This window comes from Oncorhynchus clarkii, chromosome 16 (assembly GCF_045791955.1).
Source record: "Oncorhynchus clarkii lewisi isolate Uvic-CL-2024 chromosome 16, UVic_Ocla_1.0, whole genome shotgun sequence".
NCBI classification, from domain to species: domain Eukaryota; kingdom Metazoa; phylum Chordata; class Actinopteri; order Salmoniformes; family Salmonidae; genus Oncorhynchus; species Oncorhynchus clarkii.
Genome location: NC_092162.1, coordinates 17,709,056 through 17,725,904, shown reverse-complemented (window position 1 = coordinate 17,725,904; position 16,849 = coordinate 17,709,056). Strand labels below are relative to the sequence as shown.

At 40.7% G+C, this 16,849-nt stretch overlaps 2 protein-coding genes across 6 annotated transcripts; one reads left to right on the top strand and one right to left on the bottom strand.

The window, feature by feature from the left end:
• The first annotated feature begins 323 nt into the window (after positions 1–323).
• On the top strand, positions 324–5,541 carry LOC139368079 (charged multivesicular body protein 2a-like). Its single transcript, XM_071106634.1, has 6 exons — positions 324–1,007; positions 2,569–2,736; positions 2,838–3,017; positions 3,205–3,335; positions 3,504–3,565; positions 3,715–5,541. Exons 2-6 carry the CDS (start codon positions 2,569–2,571, stop codon positions 3,834–3,836), a joined length of 663 nt encoding a protein of 220 aa, XP_070962735.1. The 5' UTR covers positions 324–1,007; the 3' UTR covers positions 3,837–5,541.
• Positions 5,495–12,985, bottom strand: LOC139368078 (MSL complex subunit 1b). 5 transcript variants are annotated; one of them, XM_071106632.1, is made up of 10 exons: positions 12,297–12,982; positions 11,157–11,932; positions 10,859–11,055; positions 10,450–10,778; positions 9,040–9,104; positions 8,822–8,889; positions 8,511–8,635; positions 8,277–8,349; positions 7,808–7,869; positions 5,495–7,245 (listed from the first exon to the last, which is right to left on the bottom strand). In XM_071106632.1, coding segments are annotated over exons 2-10 (1,578 nt in total). In that variant the 5' UTR covers positions 11,814–11,932; positions 12,297–12,982; the 3' UTR covers positions 5,495–7,243. The 5 variants fall into 5 exon arrangements, with proteins under 5 accessions (XP_070962733.1, XP_070962732.1, XP_070962734.1 ...); XM_071106631.1 differs by lacking the exon at positions 7,808–7,869 and having other exon boundaries at positions 12,297–12,985; XM_071106633.1 differs by lacking the exon at positions 12,297–12,982 and having other exon boundaries at positions 11,157–12,276.
• Between the last annotated feature and the right edge of the window lie 3,864 nt (positions 12,986–16,849).

Here is a 16,849-nt window from a genome sequence, read left to right as displayed (position 1 = left end):
ATTTGTTTTCGCATAACAGTCATTAAAGACGAAATTATTCAAGGCCCTATGGAAGCCTCGATCTGGAGTTCCATTGATAAGGGTGTCGACCAAACCCCTGGCAGAACAACTCCGTCAGCGGCCCACACAATAATGCACTGTGTAGGGGGAAGTTATTTGCCGACGTTTCCGGTCGAACCAAATCTACGCTGACCACAGTCTTCAAATACACACAAAATAGCACGATTCTCCAACGACTTATTATATTTTTAAACAAATAGGATATGAAGATTTAGGCGATACTACCCTTGTCAGAAGTGCATTGTGTGCTTCAGCGAGTCCTCTTCTTCAATCTGGGTAGTTGGGAAATTGATACCACTGCAAGTACCTTGCTGCCACCAAGTGGACATAGTTGGTCTGAACATGTCAGGGTCTGTTTTATCAGATTTGTTAAACCAAATGCATTTCAAACGTTACACTTTATGGATTTAACGTTAAGTCGTTAATTTACCACCTATTGAGTTCACTCTAAATGGTTATATAATAAAGTCACTGGTCTGTGTCTGTGATTATCGCACGAAGAACATGAACGCCATGACTTTTTGGTACGCTCGATTTGCAAGACACCGTGCCACGAAATTATTAATAAACATATCAATAAATAGGTAATACTGCCAGTCTGTTTATTGACTGTCTCAACCAAGTGTGTTTATTTGGTGTTATACTTACTACCCAGCAGTGAATATTAGTAATTTAACGACTTAAGTGGACACTGCCTAACCGGGACAGAAACGGTAAAAGTCTCCCTTCAAAACAAACGAACCAGTAGCATTTATGACTCAAAAATCTTTATTACGTCACATCCTGCTGGGCTAGAAGTGGATATATCTTTATGCGGAAGTATGTGAAAGAAAACAAATAGGTAGACTATTCCCGAATTAAAACCTTTGAAGACCTCTCAAACAGTATTTTAATTTGCAATTGTCATTATCGTGACATAAACAGCCACACGAAAGACCTCATACACGGTAAGCTAACATTGAATAACTAAGCATGTGACCAACACATTTAATTTGTTACTATGACTCAACTTCTTAGCTTCTAGCAGCTAATGTTAGCTAGATTGCTAGCTACTAAACTAGCAAGGAAACAAGCATTATAGTTTAAACAAAGACAGTACTCTGGTTTAAACGTCTACTCACCAGAGTAACGTAATCAGTCCATTTATATGCCAGTTAAATGATTATACTCCGATCAATAACCTTAAAGAGCAATTTCACAACTTTAACCTCATTTTCATTATCTACTGTAGAATAACAATGTCTACATATGTGAAAACGGCGCATTTCTCTTGGGAAAAATAAAGTTCTACCAGTTGACATTGAAAGTTACAACATTATTTTCAAAGACTATTGCCCTGTTCAAAACAACTGGTAACTCGGATATGAGGTCAACTCATGACGTCAGTGTTCTTCAGGTCGGAAAGTCGGAGCTCTAGAAAGAGGCCCGAGTTGGATAACCGTTCAAATAGATTTTCCCAATCGGAGCTCGTTTTTTCCCGAGTTCCCAGTTGTTTTGAACGCAGCTTTAAAAGCACCAAATGAGATTCGTGGTGACATTTGGAGCAAGAAAATATCCTCCCAATGGCTAGAAACTCGTTGCAGGTTTTGTCAATTAACTTTAATGGTGCTTTCAAGACAACTGGGAACTCGGGGGGGGGGGGGGGGGGGGGACTAGGTAAAATCATGACCACAGCGATCTTCAGGTCGGAAAGTTGGAGCTCTTGAAAGATGTCCCGTTCAAACAACTCGGAAATCTCCGACTTCAGTGCGTTCAAGAGAAGTGGAAACTCAAGGGAAAAAACTAACTCCTACTGGGAAAAAATAGTTTTGAACGGTCATCCAAGTTGGAAACTTGGGCATCTTATTAGAGCTTTCACTTAACGACCTGAAAATCACCGACGTCATGATTTGACCTGCTTAATATTTTTGTATATATTTTTTGAGTTCCCAGTTGTCTTGAAAGCACTTAATTCTACCATGTCACAGAGAAGCATTTAAGGCCTTATTTTTTTAACCACAGATCATAAAAATGGGCCTTTTTAAAATCTGTTTAATTTAATTAAAGGTTAACTAGGCAAGTCAGTTAAGACCAATTTATTTACAGTGACGGCCTACCAGGGAACAGTGGGTTAACTGCCTTGCTTAGGTGCAGAACGACAGATTTTTACTTTGTCAACTCGGGGATTCGATCCAGCAACCTTTCGGTTACCTGCCGCCCATTTACACATATGTCGACACTGGCATGGTGCTAGAGATGATGAATATGAGGTTGAAAAGTGGCGGAATTGTCCTTTAATCTTGAATGTTAAAAAGCAGTTAAATCAGGGTCCAGCTATCTAGCTACAGTAAATGTATATAATCTACATTAGCTATAAACAAGAAGTTGTTTAGGTGCAAACAAAACGTATGCATAAAACATATCTAAAATGTGTGCCTCTTCAGGGAAAAAACTGGCACATTGTAAGTAATAATGACTGACGAGATAGTTCGATTTGGATTGTTTGTATTTCCTGTTTTTGTTTCTTAGATGGAGTTCTTGTTTGGGAAGAGGAAGACCCCGGAGGAGATGTTGAGGCAAAACCAGAGGGCACTGACTCGGGCCATGAGAGATCTGGACAGAGAGCGACAAAGACTGGAGCAGCAGGAGAAGAAAATCATAGCTGACATTAAGAAAATGGCCAAACAGGGACAGATGGTGAGAGAATAAGGAGGGCAAAGATAAGATGCTGTAAAGGGGAAAAGTCTTGATGCTTTAAAAAAAAAATATATATTCTCACTCCTCTGTTACCATTACAGGATGCTGTGAAGATCATGGCGAAGGACTTGGTTCGTACAAGGCACTATGTGAAGAAATTCATTATGATGAAGGCAAATATCCAAGCAGTCAGCCTGAAGATCCAGACTCTAAAGTCAAACAACAGCATGGCACAAGCAATGAAAGGTGTCACCAAAGCAATGGCTACCATGAACAGACAGGTGATCGTTTCATTGTATCATTTAATTGATTCCTGTTGAACACAATCCAATTCTGTTTAAGATAACTTGCCAGTAGAACTGTAAAACACTATTAATAACCCAAAATGTCTGTAGTCATTCTTGTTACCAGTGAATTGTGCCAATACATTCTATTGGCTTACATCATATGTTCACTTCCCCTACACAGATGAAGTTGCCACAGATTCAGAAGATCATGATGGAGTTTGAACGACAGAGTGAGATCATGGACATGAAGGAGGAGATGATGAATGATGCCATAGACGATGCCATGGGTGATGAGGATGATGAAGAAGAGAGGTAGGGGGTTCATGACGCAAATCTCCGGCCAAATCATTTAAATCTCAAACCAAAGCCAGTACTACCCCAATTTGATCACATCGTTATTTGTGAATGTCATATTTTTTGGCATACTTATGTTAGCTGGTAAATCTATAGAAACACTAACTCTCTCACTGTTTTATTTAGTGATGCTGTTGTGTCCCAAGTGTTGGACGAGCTGGGTCTCAATCTCTCTGACGAACTCTCAAGTAAGGAACACAGTCAAGTTATTGCGCTTGCTGTTAGTCAAATTTACAACTGCTTTCAGAAAAATCTTGTAGTAGTGATAAAGCTGGTTGTCTCTTCATCAAGATTCCTATGAATACTGATTGATTTGATTTCCTTCCTGTTCATTTAGATCTGCCATCCACGGGTGGTAGCCTCTCCGTAGCAGGTGGGAAGAAAGCTGAACCCCAGCCAGCCCTGGCAGATGCAGATGCTGACCTTGAGGAGAGACTGAATAACCTCAGGAGAGACTGAGTGTGGAAAAACTGGCACGCAACAGCACTTTGGCAGCCTGGCGTTTGATACAGATACACATGTACTCAGCAACTCAAATCTCTGTACATAGATTTATTTGGGTAACAGAAGTGGAGGAACACTGGAGGGTTTCAGTGAGAACTCTGTTATGGTATATAAGCTTTTTTGTTGCAGGTATTATTTTTTTGCTTGCAGTATGTTATCTTTAATCAATGACGGATCAGAATCATTATCCATACAATTGTTCTCTTAAAAATATGAAGCATTCTCTTTAGGGGGTATATTTTAATGGTGTTTAAATACACCCAGAGGCATGCATTACACTCCTTGGGTAAATTGAACACTATATTCACTTTAAAATCATTAGACTATTCTATTAAAGTAAACATTTTGTATATTTGATGTACAAGTATCATTACATTTGTACATAATGTCAACTTTTAGTGGTGTGCAGGCATACAGTATACATTGCCAGATAACATTAACATGATTTAGTAAGAGTTTTACTGTTTGTTACTTGCTTGCTTTTTATTTACTTGGTGACTTTGAATAACATAAGGATTCAGAGGTTTCAACAATACCATTATCGTAACGTCCTTTGTGAGTTAAATGGTTTCAACAAAAATACTTAAGTGGGGTAAAATATGTCTACTGTTTGGCAAATGTTTCTCCATGTCAAATGTCCAAAAAGGGGGCACTCACTTGATGGTGCCTGGTAAAACTGAAATAGCCTTTTTTATCCTAGGACTGTTGTCATTGAGTTGTCATGATAATCAATGTAATATTTATCGAAAGGGTGATGGAAGGTGTGGTGGTTTGTATAAGAAATTCCTATTTTGCCTTTATTCAATAAACATTTTTTTTTACATTTGACAGTAAGGGGTAACGCTATCTTCAATAGCGAAAAATGTGCTAATTTAGGTTCCCTAACCCCCATGACTACATTTGGCTAACAATATCAATCTAATTTATGTCGTGGTAATACACTAAACTCCCACGGTTTAACCTTGCGTAGAGGCTTTTTAACCACTAGATTCACATAGCTGCTGCCTTGTTTCATGGTGTGTAACGTTTACGCTTACATGCCCATTATGTTCAAACTCAATTATGCCAGCAGCATCCCACCCTGCATACCACTGCTGGCTTGCTTCTGAAGCTAAACAGGGTTGTTCCTGGATGGGAGACCAGATGCTGCTAGAAGTGGTGTTGGAGGGCCAGTATGAGGCACTCTCCTCTGGTCTAATAAAAAAATATCCCAAATCCCCCAGGGCAGTGATTGCCCTGTGTAGGGTGCCGTCTTTCAGATGGGACGTTAAACGGGTGTCCTGACTCTGCGGTCATTAAAGATCCCATGGCACTTAACGTAAGAGTAGGGGTGTTAACCCCGGTGTCCTGGCTAAATTCCCAATCTGGCCCTCAAACCATCACGGTCACCTAATAATCCCCAGTTTACAATTGGCTCATTAATCCTCCTCTCCCCTGTAACTATTCCCCAGGTCGTTGCTGCAAATGAGAACGTGTTCTCAGTCAATTTACCTGGTAAAACGGATAAATAAAATTATACTATTGGGGAAACCTGAGTTCTCTCCTCATGGATATGGCCTACCATTATCAATTTCAGAACTCGTCAATCTACGAAAAATAATTGAAGACTAAACTCAATTTTTATTTTTATTCCAAAACAAACTTTTGTAAATTATTTTGTCAACATACAATCAATTATCATAGAACAATATTGAATGTACTCAACACAAATATTTAAATAATACAAAAATAAGCCATGTATTTCATATTTACAACATTTGTTCCTGAAAGCTATGTACAGAAGAACAATTTCGCATTATTTCAAAACCAGCCTGTATTGTGTGGTCTGTAGCGTCGGAGAGCCAGGAAGCCATCGAGCCAAAAGTAAAAATGTTGACGCGATAACACATGACAGAACACAAGCTTAACATCGCCAGGTGCTCGATGCCAATATCGTTAGATATAGCTAGCATTTAAGAGAAGGAAAATACCCAGCATTAAGTTTGAGCACTCTAGCTGATTAGGCTACTCTAATGCCAACCCATGTTTTCCAAACTGATATCCATCTCAGTTGTCTACTGCAATTTGTGATGTCATGGGGGAAAAAACATCCTAAAATGAAAAACACGAGCAAATTCCTCACAGAGAATGTTCTAGAAACAAGGCAGTTGTCTAAACAAAGCAGTGCTTTTATGAATAATGCAGCCAGAGTCATGCTTTCGAAATTAAATCAGATATTACTCTTCTCGGAATTGTACTCAGCGGAAATGTTTCATTTACAGATCTACCATGCTGATAGTTGATATCGCCTGGAAAGAGTTGTCACCTCAAAAAAGACCATGCAGACTCGCATGATAAGCATACTGTAGAAGACCCATGGTTCTCAAATTAATTTGACATTTTTTTCTGCCAAGAAGTACTCATTTAAACAACCAACTTCTCTTCATGATGCAAAGTATGGACAATCATTTTAGCATCAGAAGAGGACATTTCTCATATTTACTGCATTTGTGATTAAACATACATGCAGAGTGAGGATCAAACATATATCCACACTTTAGTGCACAATAATAAAACCTTTTGCTTGAAGCGGTGTCCACACAAGGAAATATTATTACAGTTAATACACAGACAGGGAAAATAGTTCAGTTTCAATCTAAGCAAAACACAGAGCATGTAAATGCCAATGGAGCTTCCAGCATACAGGGTTAGTTGTAGCAATGTGCATATCGTACAATTCAAGCACTGACATTCAGTCAAATCGGAAAATATCACTTCTCTTACCCTTTAGATCACAGTCCCCAAGTTAAGTCAGGTTGACAACTATGTAACAATGTAGTAATAATCAAAAGTTACACATTTTAGTGATGATGCAGTAATTAAGTATTACATTACACCAAATTCCAAAACATTTGGGAAATGTTTGTGCTCCCCAGGTTTGCTTCACAGAACATGCTTATTACTAAATAGTTACTTACTACAGACATTAAGTAACAGTTGTGTTTTACCTTATAATCACAACGTTGTTAGTAGGGGGTCTGTTATCTAAGGGGGGGGGGGGCAGCTTTTCATTTCTTTTGAGTAGATTGGGCACCAAATTTACCATAGCTAACCAATTTGGTAGCCATTTTCTTTATCTCCAGCAGCTCTGTCTCCAGGCCAGCTGGCAAGTAACCACACGGGAAGACAGTGGTTTACTTTTCCACAGACTACTGAGAGGTGCCTGCTACACCACTGACGGCCTAAACCCACAAAATGAAACTTTTCACATCTGGGAAAGGAAGGAATACCACCTCACTTCCGACAGGTCCGGTGTGGTGTGTGTTTCTTGGGCACCTCAATGCGGCAGCGGCTTCGCACGTCAAGCCAAGGCAGGTCAAAGTTCCTACAGAGGAAGACACATTTCAGCAATTGAAAAGTTGCCTGGAGAAATCAGGGAAAGGGGAAGGTCACCGGGAAAATAGGACCCCTGTAACTTGAAAAGCATTTCACATTGGGTTATCATTCAATTGGCACATCATGTATAAATTGTTTTCAGCATGCAGACATGTTAATAATAATATTGATGACTGTTGGAATGGACAAATGTATAACATTTCTTATCTAGGAAAGTGCATTATTGTTTTTTTTGTCTTTGTGAATTTTCTTTAAAAGGATTAGCAAAACTACTGGTATTTACATATCCAGTGTCAATATTTACCCCTTCAGATTCTATGTTAAGGCCCTCACCATGTCTTCAAAATGGCATTAGTAAATCATTCATGAGACCCTTTTTGAATTTACACCAGTGTGCATTCATATTAACCTGTTTTTGTAAAACATCTTCTTTAAGAACAGAGGACAGAATAGGCAAGAAAATGATTGACTTTGAGACGAGTGTTTTGGGTGACAAATGTTCAGTTTACTTAACTTAAAAGACATACTTATGGGGAAGAATAAATACTTGCATTTTGATGAAAGGTCTTTCTGTGAAACTCGCCCTGCCCCGCCACCTGCACCATGGTACCATCTTGAAAAATAAATTATGCATAGTAATGGATGAACTCAAGCTAGTGGGCGTAATGATTCACATTCCTAACTTATCCCCTAACTCACTGTACAAAGAAATGTCCAGCGAAAAGCCGAACAGAAAAGTGAACCTATAGGAAAATGTCAAAACCTGACAAAAAAAACACAAAAAAAGACAAACAAATAACATCTCTGCATATGAATGGTACATCACAACCTATATCCTTTGCATGAAAAATACATCTATGCATCTGTGTGTGTTTGGACCAGGTGCTTGGAAAAGGGTGCCATGATAAGATGATTCCGGCATGTTGAACTGAAACAAGTGTTGCAGAGAGAGAGAAAGAGCGAGAGAGAAAGGGAGAGAGAGAACTACTGGTGGTGGAAATCATAAATACAAAGACTTACTGTTGAGTGAGCTTCGGCAATGGCCGGCCAAAGGCCACCACAGGCAGGAAAGGGGTGATGATTATGGACTCGACTAGAGAAGGGAAAGAAAAGGAATCAAGAGTGTCTGCGCGCAATTAAAACATTGCTCGAAAAACTTTTGCAACTAAATTAACAGTATTAAAGGTGATGCAACTTCATGGTTCTGAGAAAAAGACAACATGTTTACACAGCAGATGAAGTGGCCAGTCATACCATCTTCAGTGTCCGGGTAAAACGACGAGACCTCTGGCTCACTTTCCTGGATCCCCTTCTTCTTGTTCATGCGCTGCTGCAGACGCTGAAACATGCGCTGCTCGCGGATACGCTGAATGTCCCATCTACAAAAAACAGGACAGTTACGGAGGGAAGATGAGAGCGCAAGGAAAGGATGAAAACGCTGGTGGCTCAATGTAGTAAATCAAGATTGAATTACACAAAAACACAAAAGGAGCCTTAGTGTGTGAGGATAAAGATGGTTCATGAGGCATTGAGAGTAACTTCAAAGTCGTAAAACCCATTTGTACCTTTTTCTCCTCTTCTCATCCAACTCCAGCTTTGCATGGCGCTTCAAAAAGACACTGTCTTCCAACATCTTGGTATAATAACACAAAAACATGGTTGATGTGGTTAAGGACCATTTGCATGGACAAATGACGAGGTGAATATTGTGTGGTATTACTTTATTTTTGACTTTCTCTATACAATTCTGTAATTGTATAGCCTGTGTGCTCTCCTCTCTCACCTCTGGGATGACACTGGCAGCTTCCTCATCCAAGGGCTCCATAATGTTTTCCCTCCAAGAGGGGACTGGAAGACAGAACAGTGTATACAGTGGCAAGAAAAAGTATGTGAACCCTTTGGAATTACCAGGATTTCTGCATAAATTGGTCATCAAATTTGATCTGATCTTCATCTAAGCCACAACAATAGACAGTGTCCTTAAACTAATAACACACAAATTATTGTATTTTTCTTGTCTATATTGAATACATAATTTAAACATTCACAGTGTAGGTCGAAAAAAGTATGTCAACCCCTAAGCTAATGACTTCTCCAAAAGCTAATTGGAGTCAGGGGTCAGCTAACCTGGAGTCCAATCAATAAGACGAGATTGGAAATGTTGGTTAGAGCTGCCTTGCCCTATAATTTTTTTTTTGCTACTCTCCATAGGAGTGGCCGTCCTGCAAAGATGACTGCAAGAGCACAGCACAGAATGCTCAACGAGTTTAAGAAGAATCCTAGAGTGTCAGCTAAAGACCTACAGAAAACTCTGGAACATGCTAACATCTCTGTTGACGAGTCTACGATACGTGAAACACTAAACAAGAATGGTTTTCATGGGAAGACACCACGGAAGAAGCCACTGCTGTCCAAAAAACAACAATTGCTGCATGTCTGAAGTTCGCAAAAGAGCACCTGGATGTTCCACACCGCTTCTGGCAAAATATTCTGTGGACAGATTAAACTAAAGTTGAGTTGTTTGGAAGGAACACCCAAGGCTATCTGTCCGCCAATTGAAGCTCAACAGAAGTTGGTTGATGCAACAGGACACAGAAGCAAATCAACAACAGAATGGCTTCAACAGAAGAAAATACGCCTTCTGGAGTGGCCCAGTCAGTCCTGACCTCAACCCGATTTAAAATGTTGTGGCATGACCTCGAGAGCGGTTCACACCAGACATCCTAAGAATATTGCTGAACTGAAACAGTTTTGTAAAGAAACAAAAAAAATTCCACCTGACCGTTGTTCAGGTCTGATCCGCAACTGCAGAAAACATTTGGTTGAGTTTGTTGCCAAAGGAGAGTCAACTAGTTATTAAATCCAAGGGTTCACATACTTTTCTACCCTACACTGAATTTTTACACAGTGTGTTCAATAAAGACATGAAAACGTATAATTGTTTCTCTGTTATTAGTTTAAGCTGACTGTGTTTGTCTATTGTTATGACCTAGATGAAGATCAGATCAAATTTGATACCTGGATTTCTGCATAAATTGGTTATTTCCAAAGGGTTCACATACTTTTCAGTAAGGGACATAAGCCTAATTATGACTCTACTTGGATTCTACTTTATTCTTCTTCATTGTGAAGCAATACTACACAGCTTTACACTTAGAACTGAACAACTGGCTTGTGTGGTGGGTCTACTCACTGGCCACAACCTCCTCTTTCTTTGGGGATGGGGATGGCTCGCGCTGGGGGGAGGGGGGAGGCTGATGCCAACGACACAGGTACATCTCAGTAGTAGACATGAAAGGGAGCTCCTCCATCCGAGCGGTGAGCTCCGGGTCCTCATTGCTCGATTGCAGAGTACCCCCCTCTACCGCTGACCGACCAAACCCTGTCTTCTCCGGGGTCTCTTTATTGCGCAGCTCCCTCTGATGGGGAGAGCCAGCTCCACACTCTGACTTAGAGGGGGCGAACTTGGAGCCTTTGCCCCCTCGTGACTTCTGGATTTTGGAGTCCAGGAAGCAAAATTTCCTGCTTGGACAGAGCAGAGAGATTAGTGAATGAAAGAGTTTGACTGAGAAGTGAATGCAGAGTAGCATTTGGGATGTTACCTTTTGAGGCCTTTGTCTCCTCGGCTGAAGGGGAGTGACCTAGGGGTGGGAGTCTGGGGGCTGTCACCCACTTCTAGATCCCACAGGTCCTCTTTATCTGGGGTCCAGGGCTCTAGCGGCTGAAATAGGCGCTTATCACGTGGGTCTTTCCTCGTCAGCTGCAAACGGCGCTCCATACGCTCAATACGCGCCAGCAACTGTGTATGCAGACATGTTTTTATAAATGATTTGGTTCTAAAGAAATGACAGACTTACTGTCATCTAAAAACAATTAGACACTTCCAGATACCGTGCATACCGTCTCCTTGTCCGCTTTCAGCTCATCTATCTCCTTGTCCTTGGACTGCAGCTGTTGTTGCTGTTGTTCAATCAAGTCCAGCTGAAGCAGGAGAATCTGCTGGAGGCAGGTGGCCTGTGTGTGGGGGTTAGCAGGGGTTTTCCTGATGTTCCTCCACTTGCCCTCTGTGCTGAGCTCAATGGATGCAGTGTTGACAACTCCTCCAGTGGAGACCCCTCTGGTGCTCTCATCAGTACCAGCATCCTTGGAGTTATTGTTTGAAACCAACTCTGTATTATCCATACTGTCACTCAGAATGAGTTTACCTTTAATTGGGATTCCCTCACCCCCCATTTGTCTGCCGGAAGATGACAGCACCCCGGTGCTTCCCCAATTGTCGCCTTGAACCAGTGCCCCTTCCGCTTTATTTTGAGCAGCCACTGGGGTCCGAATGATGTAATTCTGGTCTAGGAGCTTTGTTTTGCTGAGGAGCTCCCCTCCAGTCTTGTGGATTGCCCCATGTACGTCATGGACATCAATGACAAAGTCACAGGATTCTCTCTTGATGGTTATGGAATTCACGACGTTTGCAGTTCCCACTTGTGATTTGTCAAAGTCAAGTATCTCTGTGTCCAGCTTAAATCCTGCATTAGCAAACAAAGTTGATCTCATAGTCATGGCTAATAAAACGCAGGTGTTATTGAACTAACATGACAGAATAACTGCTGGTCTTGCAAAGCAGTCAAGTGTCATTGGAGTCTATTTTCTGTTTCATTGAGCCTGGATCAGACTTCGTCCTGTAACAGAAAGAAGTGTTTATCAGTATTGAAACCAACATAACAGTTAACGGGTCTAAATAACAGACGAAAAGTGCTAGCTAGCTACGCTGGGCACCATGTTGCTCCATCACTGGCAACCTCGACACTAGCTACTACAACTGACTGACGCATAAAATACTGCACTGCGTCTGACTGCTGAGCTTCATTTTTACCAGTTGGACATCTAAAAACATTCACAATTTCAGCTAGCTAACTTACTAACTGTACGGGACAAACAAGGTAACAAAAACTCTCCCAGCATCTAGTTAGCATTTAGCTAGCTAACTAGCTTGCTACGTATGGTCTATTATTTTCCAATCGGATAAAAATATAGTTTGCACACCCTCATGGTCCTGCAGGAAGGTTTGGTAGTTAGCCAATTATATTGCAAGCCACGAGGACGCGCGGGGATATCGTTTGACTAGAGTGGCTCGTGCTTTAACAAGTGATAGCACTTCGACATTTCCTCCATTTTGGTCCTGCACGCATTGATGAAAAACATTATAGTACAGACCCCTTTCTGTGTTTGCAAACATTGCCGCACGAGGGCGATAAGCGCAAATTGGTGGGAAAACAGGGGGGAGTTCTTATAGAACGCCAGCAAAAAAAGCATCTATTTACATGTTGCATATGAGTGCATTTCACACTTCTTTTGGATTTTAAGGCTCGTATTAAATGTCCTGCTTAATATAATGTTTGGGTCATCATCAGAAATTAAGCACATTATACTTCAAAAAACAACAGCACTTCAACCAATAAAATGGCTCTCCAGCTAGCCTTTGCTACAGCCTAGCAATGAGCGATAGCATTCTAGCTAACAACTGCTGCATCCAAAATAGTTATTTTGCCAAGATCATAACCAAATATAATCTTAGCGACTGTTCAAGCAAGAATCAAAACACAATTGTAAGAGTATGAGAACACACAAAAAAACAATTTTGTTTAGAAGTAATAAATCTAGACTGTTGAACGGGTGCAGATTGACATGGCTTTCTTACAGCCGCGCGCATGTGTCCGTGACGTCACTGTGTCGCGTACTGGAAAAGGGTCGCAGCACAGACTCGCTGCATGCGATAGGGATGTAGAGGACCTATGTAACACACCCTACTGAAAATAAGTTCTTAGTTTCAAATAGCATGGTATTTTGTGTTATCCTTAATTTTTGAACGTCAGTTGGTTAATTTTCCAATTTTGCAGACTTTATTGCGCATGCGTAATTACGCCAAATGTTTATGTTTTGGGAAGAATGAAGTTGCAGAAAAGCTTTAGTAGGGAGCATTGAGCTGGAAACGCTTAATAAAAGACACACCCTCGTCTACTTAATACCATTGGGGGAATCCACGTCGCCATCTTGGTGGACGGTCCAAATGATTAGCCAAGCAAGGGAAGTTTGCAACGTAAACCCACGTTTGTAGTCGGTTTTGCGAGTGTACAATTATGTTCACTTCGAGGCCTGATACTCGCGACGATTGTACTTCCATTAAGAAAAGTCAGCGAAAACTTAAACATCAATGGAAAAGTCAACATACAACTGTAAGTAAAAATGAATGCAAATAAGTAAAATTGTGCTACGAATGAAGATGACGGCACAAACACGTCTCGTAAAAAGTTCATGTTTGGTTATCTTTTGGTAGAAAATTCCTTCAGAAGTTCCAGCTAGGCAGGCTAATATTTGCTAGCTATCATACAGTAGGTGTATATTAAATGGTTTAATATTAGTAGACAGGCCCACAATTGACTGTAGCACAAAGCGCCCACCAGTTACAGGTGGATGAAAACAATCATGGGATGAAGGAGGGAATTTCCAGCCAAGGGTGGTCCATTTAAAAATAATTCCTCCCTCACCCTGTAAGTGTATACTCATCTGACGTCATGATACGTCATCAGAAGTGTCCACTTAATTTGAGGCCTGAGGGGGTAGGGTGGGTCTTAAATGACTACTCCCTCCTTTCAAAGAGCGCGTCCTCGCGCTAGCTTGCGACTTCTACGTCTTACAGGAACGCGTTCACCGGCCAAGCACACGCACTGTCGCAAGGTCCGATCCCACTTCTGACACCAGTGTAATGAAACGGCAGGGCTCGAACCCTCTATCCCGATGTCCAGCGCGCTATCGACTGGAAAGCAAAAGCATGCTCGAGCGGCAGTTGAACTCAGCACTCATAAACCCAGGGTCGTTACAATATAGGTATGATAGCTAGACAATTAATTAGCCAACTGTTAGCCTGTCCAGATGGAACTTTCGAAGGAAAATGTTTTCTACAACTTCCAAAAGCTAACCAAATAAGAACATTTACCAGACGAGTTTGTGCATTAGTACAATTTAACTTATTTACATGCGTTTTTACTTAAACTTGTATGTTGACTCCATATTGACGTTTAAGTTTTGGCTGGCTTCTTAGCGGATGGACAAAACAGAGCAAATTGAATTATGGGGCCTTTCAGGCACAGAAGTGAACATGATTGTACACTCGCTAACGCCATTAAAGCTGAGGTGCTTAAGTTGCAAATTTCCCTTGCTTGGGTAATCATTTGGACCGACGACAAATGTGTCCATGGAGATTCCCCCAAGGGCATAAGGTGAGGGTGTGTCTTTCATGAGTTTGAAAAGCATAGTGTCTGCAGGTCTTAGCTCCTCCCTTGTACTTGATTTATGAATCCCTGTCACCTGGATTGTCTTGATTGAAAGGAAAAACCTGTGGACACTTGGCCCTCCATGGAACGAGTTTGACACCCCTGATATATACTGAACAAAAATATCAATGCAACATTCAACAATTTCAAAGATTTTACTGAGTTACAATTCATATGAGGAAATCAGTCAATTGAAGTTCTTTAGTCCCTAATCTACGGGTTTCACATGACCGGGATGCATACAGTACCAGTCAAATGTTTGGACACCTACTCATTCCTGGGTTTTTCTTTATTTGTACTATTTTCTACATTGTAGAATAGTAGTGAACACATTAACTATGAAATAACACATGGAATCATGTACACTGTCTTATTGTTGTGACTTAGATGAAGATCAGATCAAATTTGATGACCAATTTTTGCAGAAATCCAATCCAACACATATGGAATCATGTACTTTTTTGTGGGCTCCAAAAAAGTGTTAAATAAAAATATTTTATTTTGAGATTCTTAAAAGTAGCACACTCTTGGCATTCTTTCTTAATGAGGTAGTCACCTGGAATGCTTTTAAATTAACAGGTGTGCCTTGTTAAAAGTTAATTTGTGGAATTTGAGCCAATCAGTTGTGTTGTGACAATGTAGGGGTGGTATACAGAAGATAGAACTATTTGGTAAAAGACCAAGTCCATATTATGGCAAGAACAACTCAAATAAGTAAAGTCCATCATTACTTAAAGACATGAGGGTCAGTCAATTTTAAACATTTCATCAAGTGCTATAAAACTGGCTCTCATGAGGACCGCCACAGGAAAGGAAGACCCAGCGTTACCTCTGCTGCAGAGGATAAATTCATTACAGTTAACTGCTCCTCAGATTGCAGCCCAAATAAATGCTTCACAGAGTTCAAGTAACAGACGCATGTCAACATCAACTGTTCAGAGGAAACTGTGAATCAGGCCGTCATGGTCGAATTGCTGCAAAGAAACCGCAGCTAAGGGACACCAATAAGAAGAGACTCGCCTGGGCCAAGAAACATGAGCAATGGACATTAGACCGGTGGACATCTGTCCTTTGGTCTGATGAGTCCAAATTTGAGATTTTTGGTTCCAACCGCAATGTCTTTGTGAGACGCAGAGTAGATGAACGGATGATCTCCGCATGTGTGGTTCCCACAGTGGAGCATGGAGGAGGAGATGGTGTGGGGGTGCTTTGCTTGTGACACTGATTTATTTAGAATTTAAGGCGCACTTAACCAGCATGGTTACCACCGCATTCTGCAGTGATACACCATCCCATCTGGTTTGCGCTTAGTGGGACTATCATTTGTTTCCCAACAGGACAATGACCCAACACACCTCAAGGCTGTGTAAGGGCTATTTGACCACGAAGGGGAATGATGGAGTGCTGCATCAGATGACCTGGCCTCCACAATCACTTGACCTCAACCCAATTGAGATGGTTTGGGATGAGTTGGACCACAGAGTGAAGGAAAAGCTGCATTTGTGGGAACTTCTTCAAGACTTTCGGAAAAGCATTACAGGTGATGCTGTTGGAGAGAATGCCATGAGTGTGCAAAGCTGTCATCAAGGCAAAGGGTGGCTATTTTCAAGAATCTCAAATATAAAATATATTTAGATGTAACTTTTTTTCATGTGTCATTTCATAGTTTGTCTTCACTATTATTATACAATGTAGAAAATAGCACAAAAAAAAAAAAACTTGAATAAGTAGGTGTCCAAACTTTTGACTGGTACGGTGTCTCTTGGTCACAGATACCTTTAAAAGAAATGGGCCTCAGGATCTCGTCATGGTATTTCTGTGCGTTCAAATTGCCATAGATAAAATGCAATTGTGTTCGTTGTCCGGAACGCTTTCCTGCCCATACCATAACGGAAGTTACGAATGTAACTATGGTTCTACGAATAACGTCAGTACAGTTGAAAGTACAGTTTAAGTCAGAAGTTTACGTACACCTTAGCCAAATACAGTTAAACTCAGTTTGACAATTCTTAACATTTAATCCTAGTAAAAATTCCCTGTCTTAAGTCAGTTAGGATCACCACTTTATTTAAAAAATGTGAAATGTCAGGATAATAGTAGAGCGAATGATTTATTTCAGCTTTTATTTCTTTCATCACATTCCCAGTTGGTCAGAAGTTTACATACGCTCATTTAGTATTTAGGTAGCGTTACCTTTAAATTGTTTAACTTGGGTCAAATGTTTCGGGTAGCCTTCCACAATAAGTTGGGTGAATTTTGGCCCAT

Bases quoted from the DNA above. Each gene is read 5' to 3' on its own strand.
- LOC139368079 (XM_071106634.1), top strand. From the start codon at position 2,569: ATGGAGTTCTTGTTTGGGAAGAGGAAGACCCCGGAGGAGATGTTGAGG. The intron at 2,737-2,837 runs GTGAGAGAATAA...TTACCATTACAG, and splicing joins TGGCCAAACAGGGACAGATG to GATGCTGTGAAGATCATGGC. The intron at 3,566-3,714 runs GTAAGGAACACA...CTGTTCATTTAG, and splicing joins TCTCTCTGACGAACTCTCAA to ATCTGCCATCCACGGGTGGT.
- LOC139368078 (XM_071106629.1), bottom strand. From the start codon at position 11,813: ATGACTATGAGATCAACTTTGTTTGCTAATGCAGGATTTAAGCTGGAC. The intron at 11,056-11,156 runs GTATGCACGGTA...CTGCATACACAG, and splicing joins TGAAAGCGGACAAGGAGACG to TTGCTGGCGCGTATTGAGCG. The intron at 8,636-8,821 runs GTACAAATGGGT...TGTTTTTTGTAG, and splicing joins GATGAGAAGAGGAGAAAAAG to ATGGGACATTCAGCGTATCC.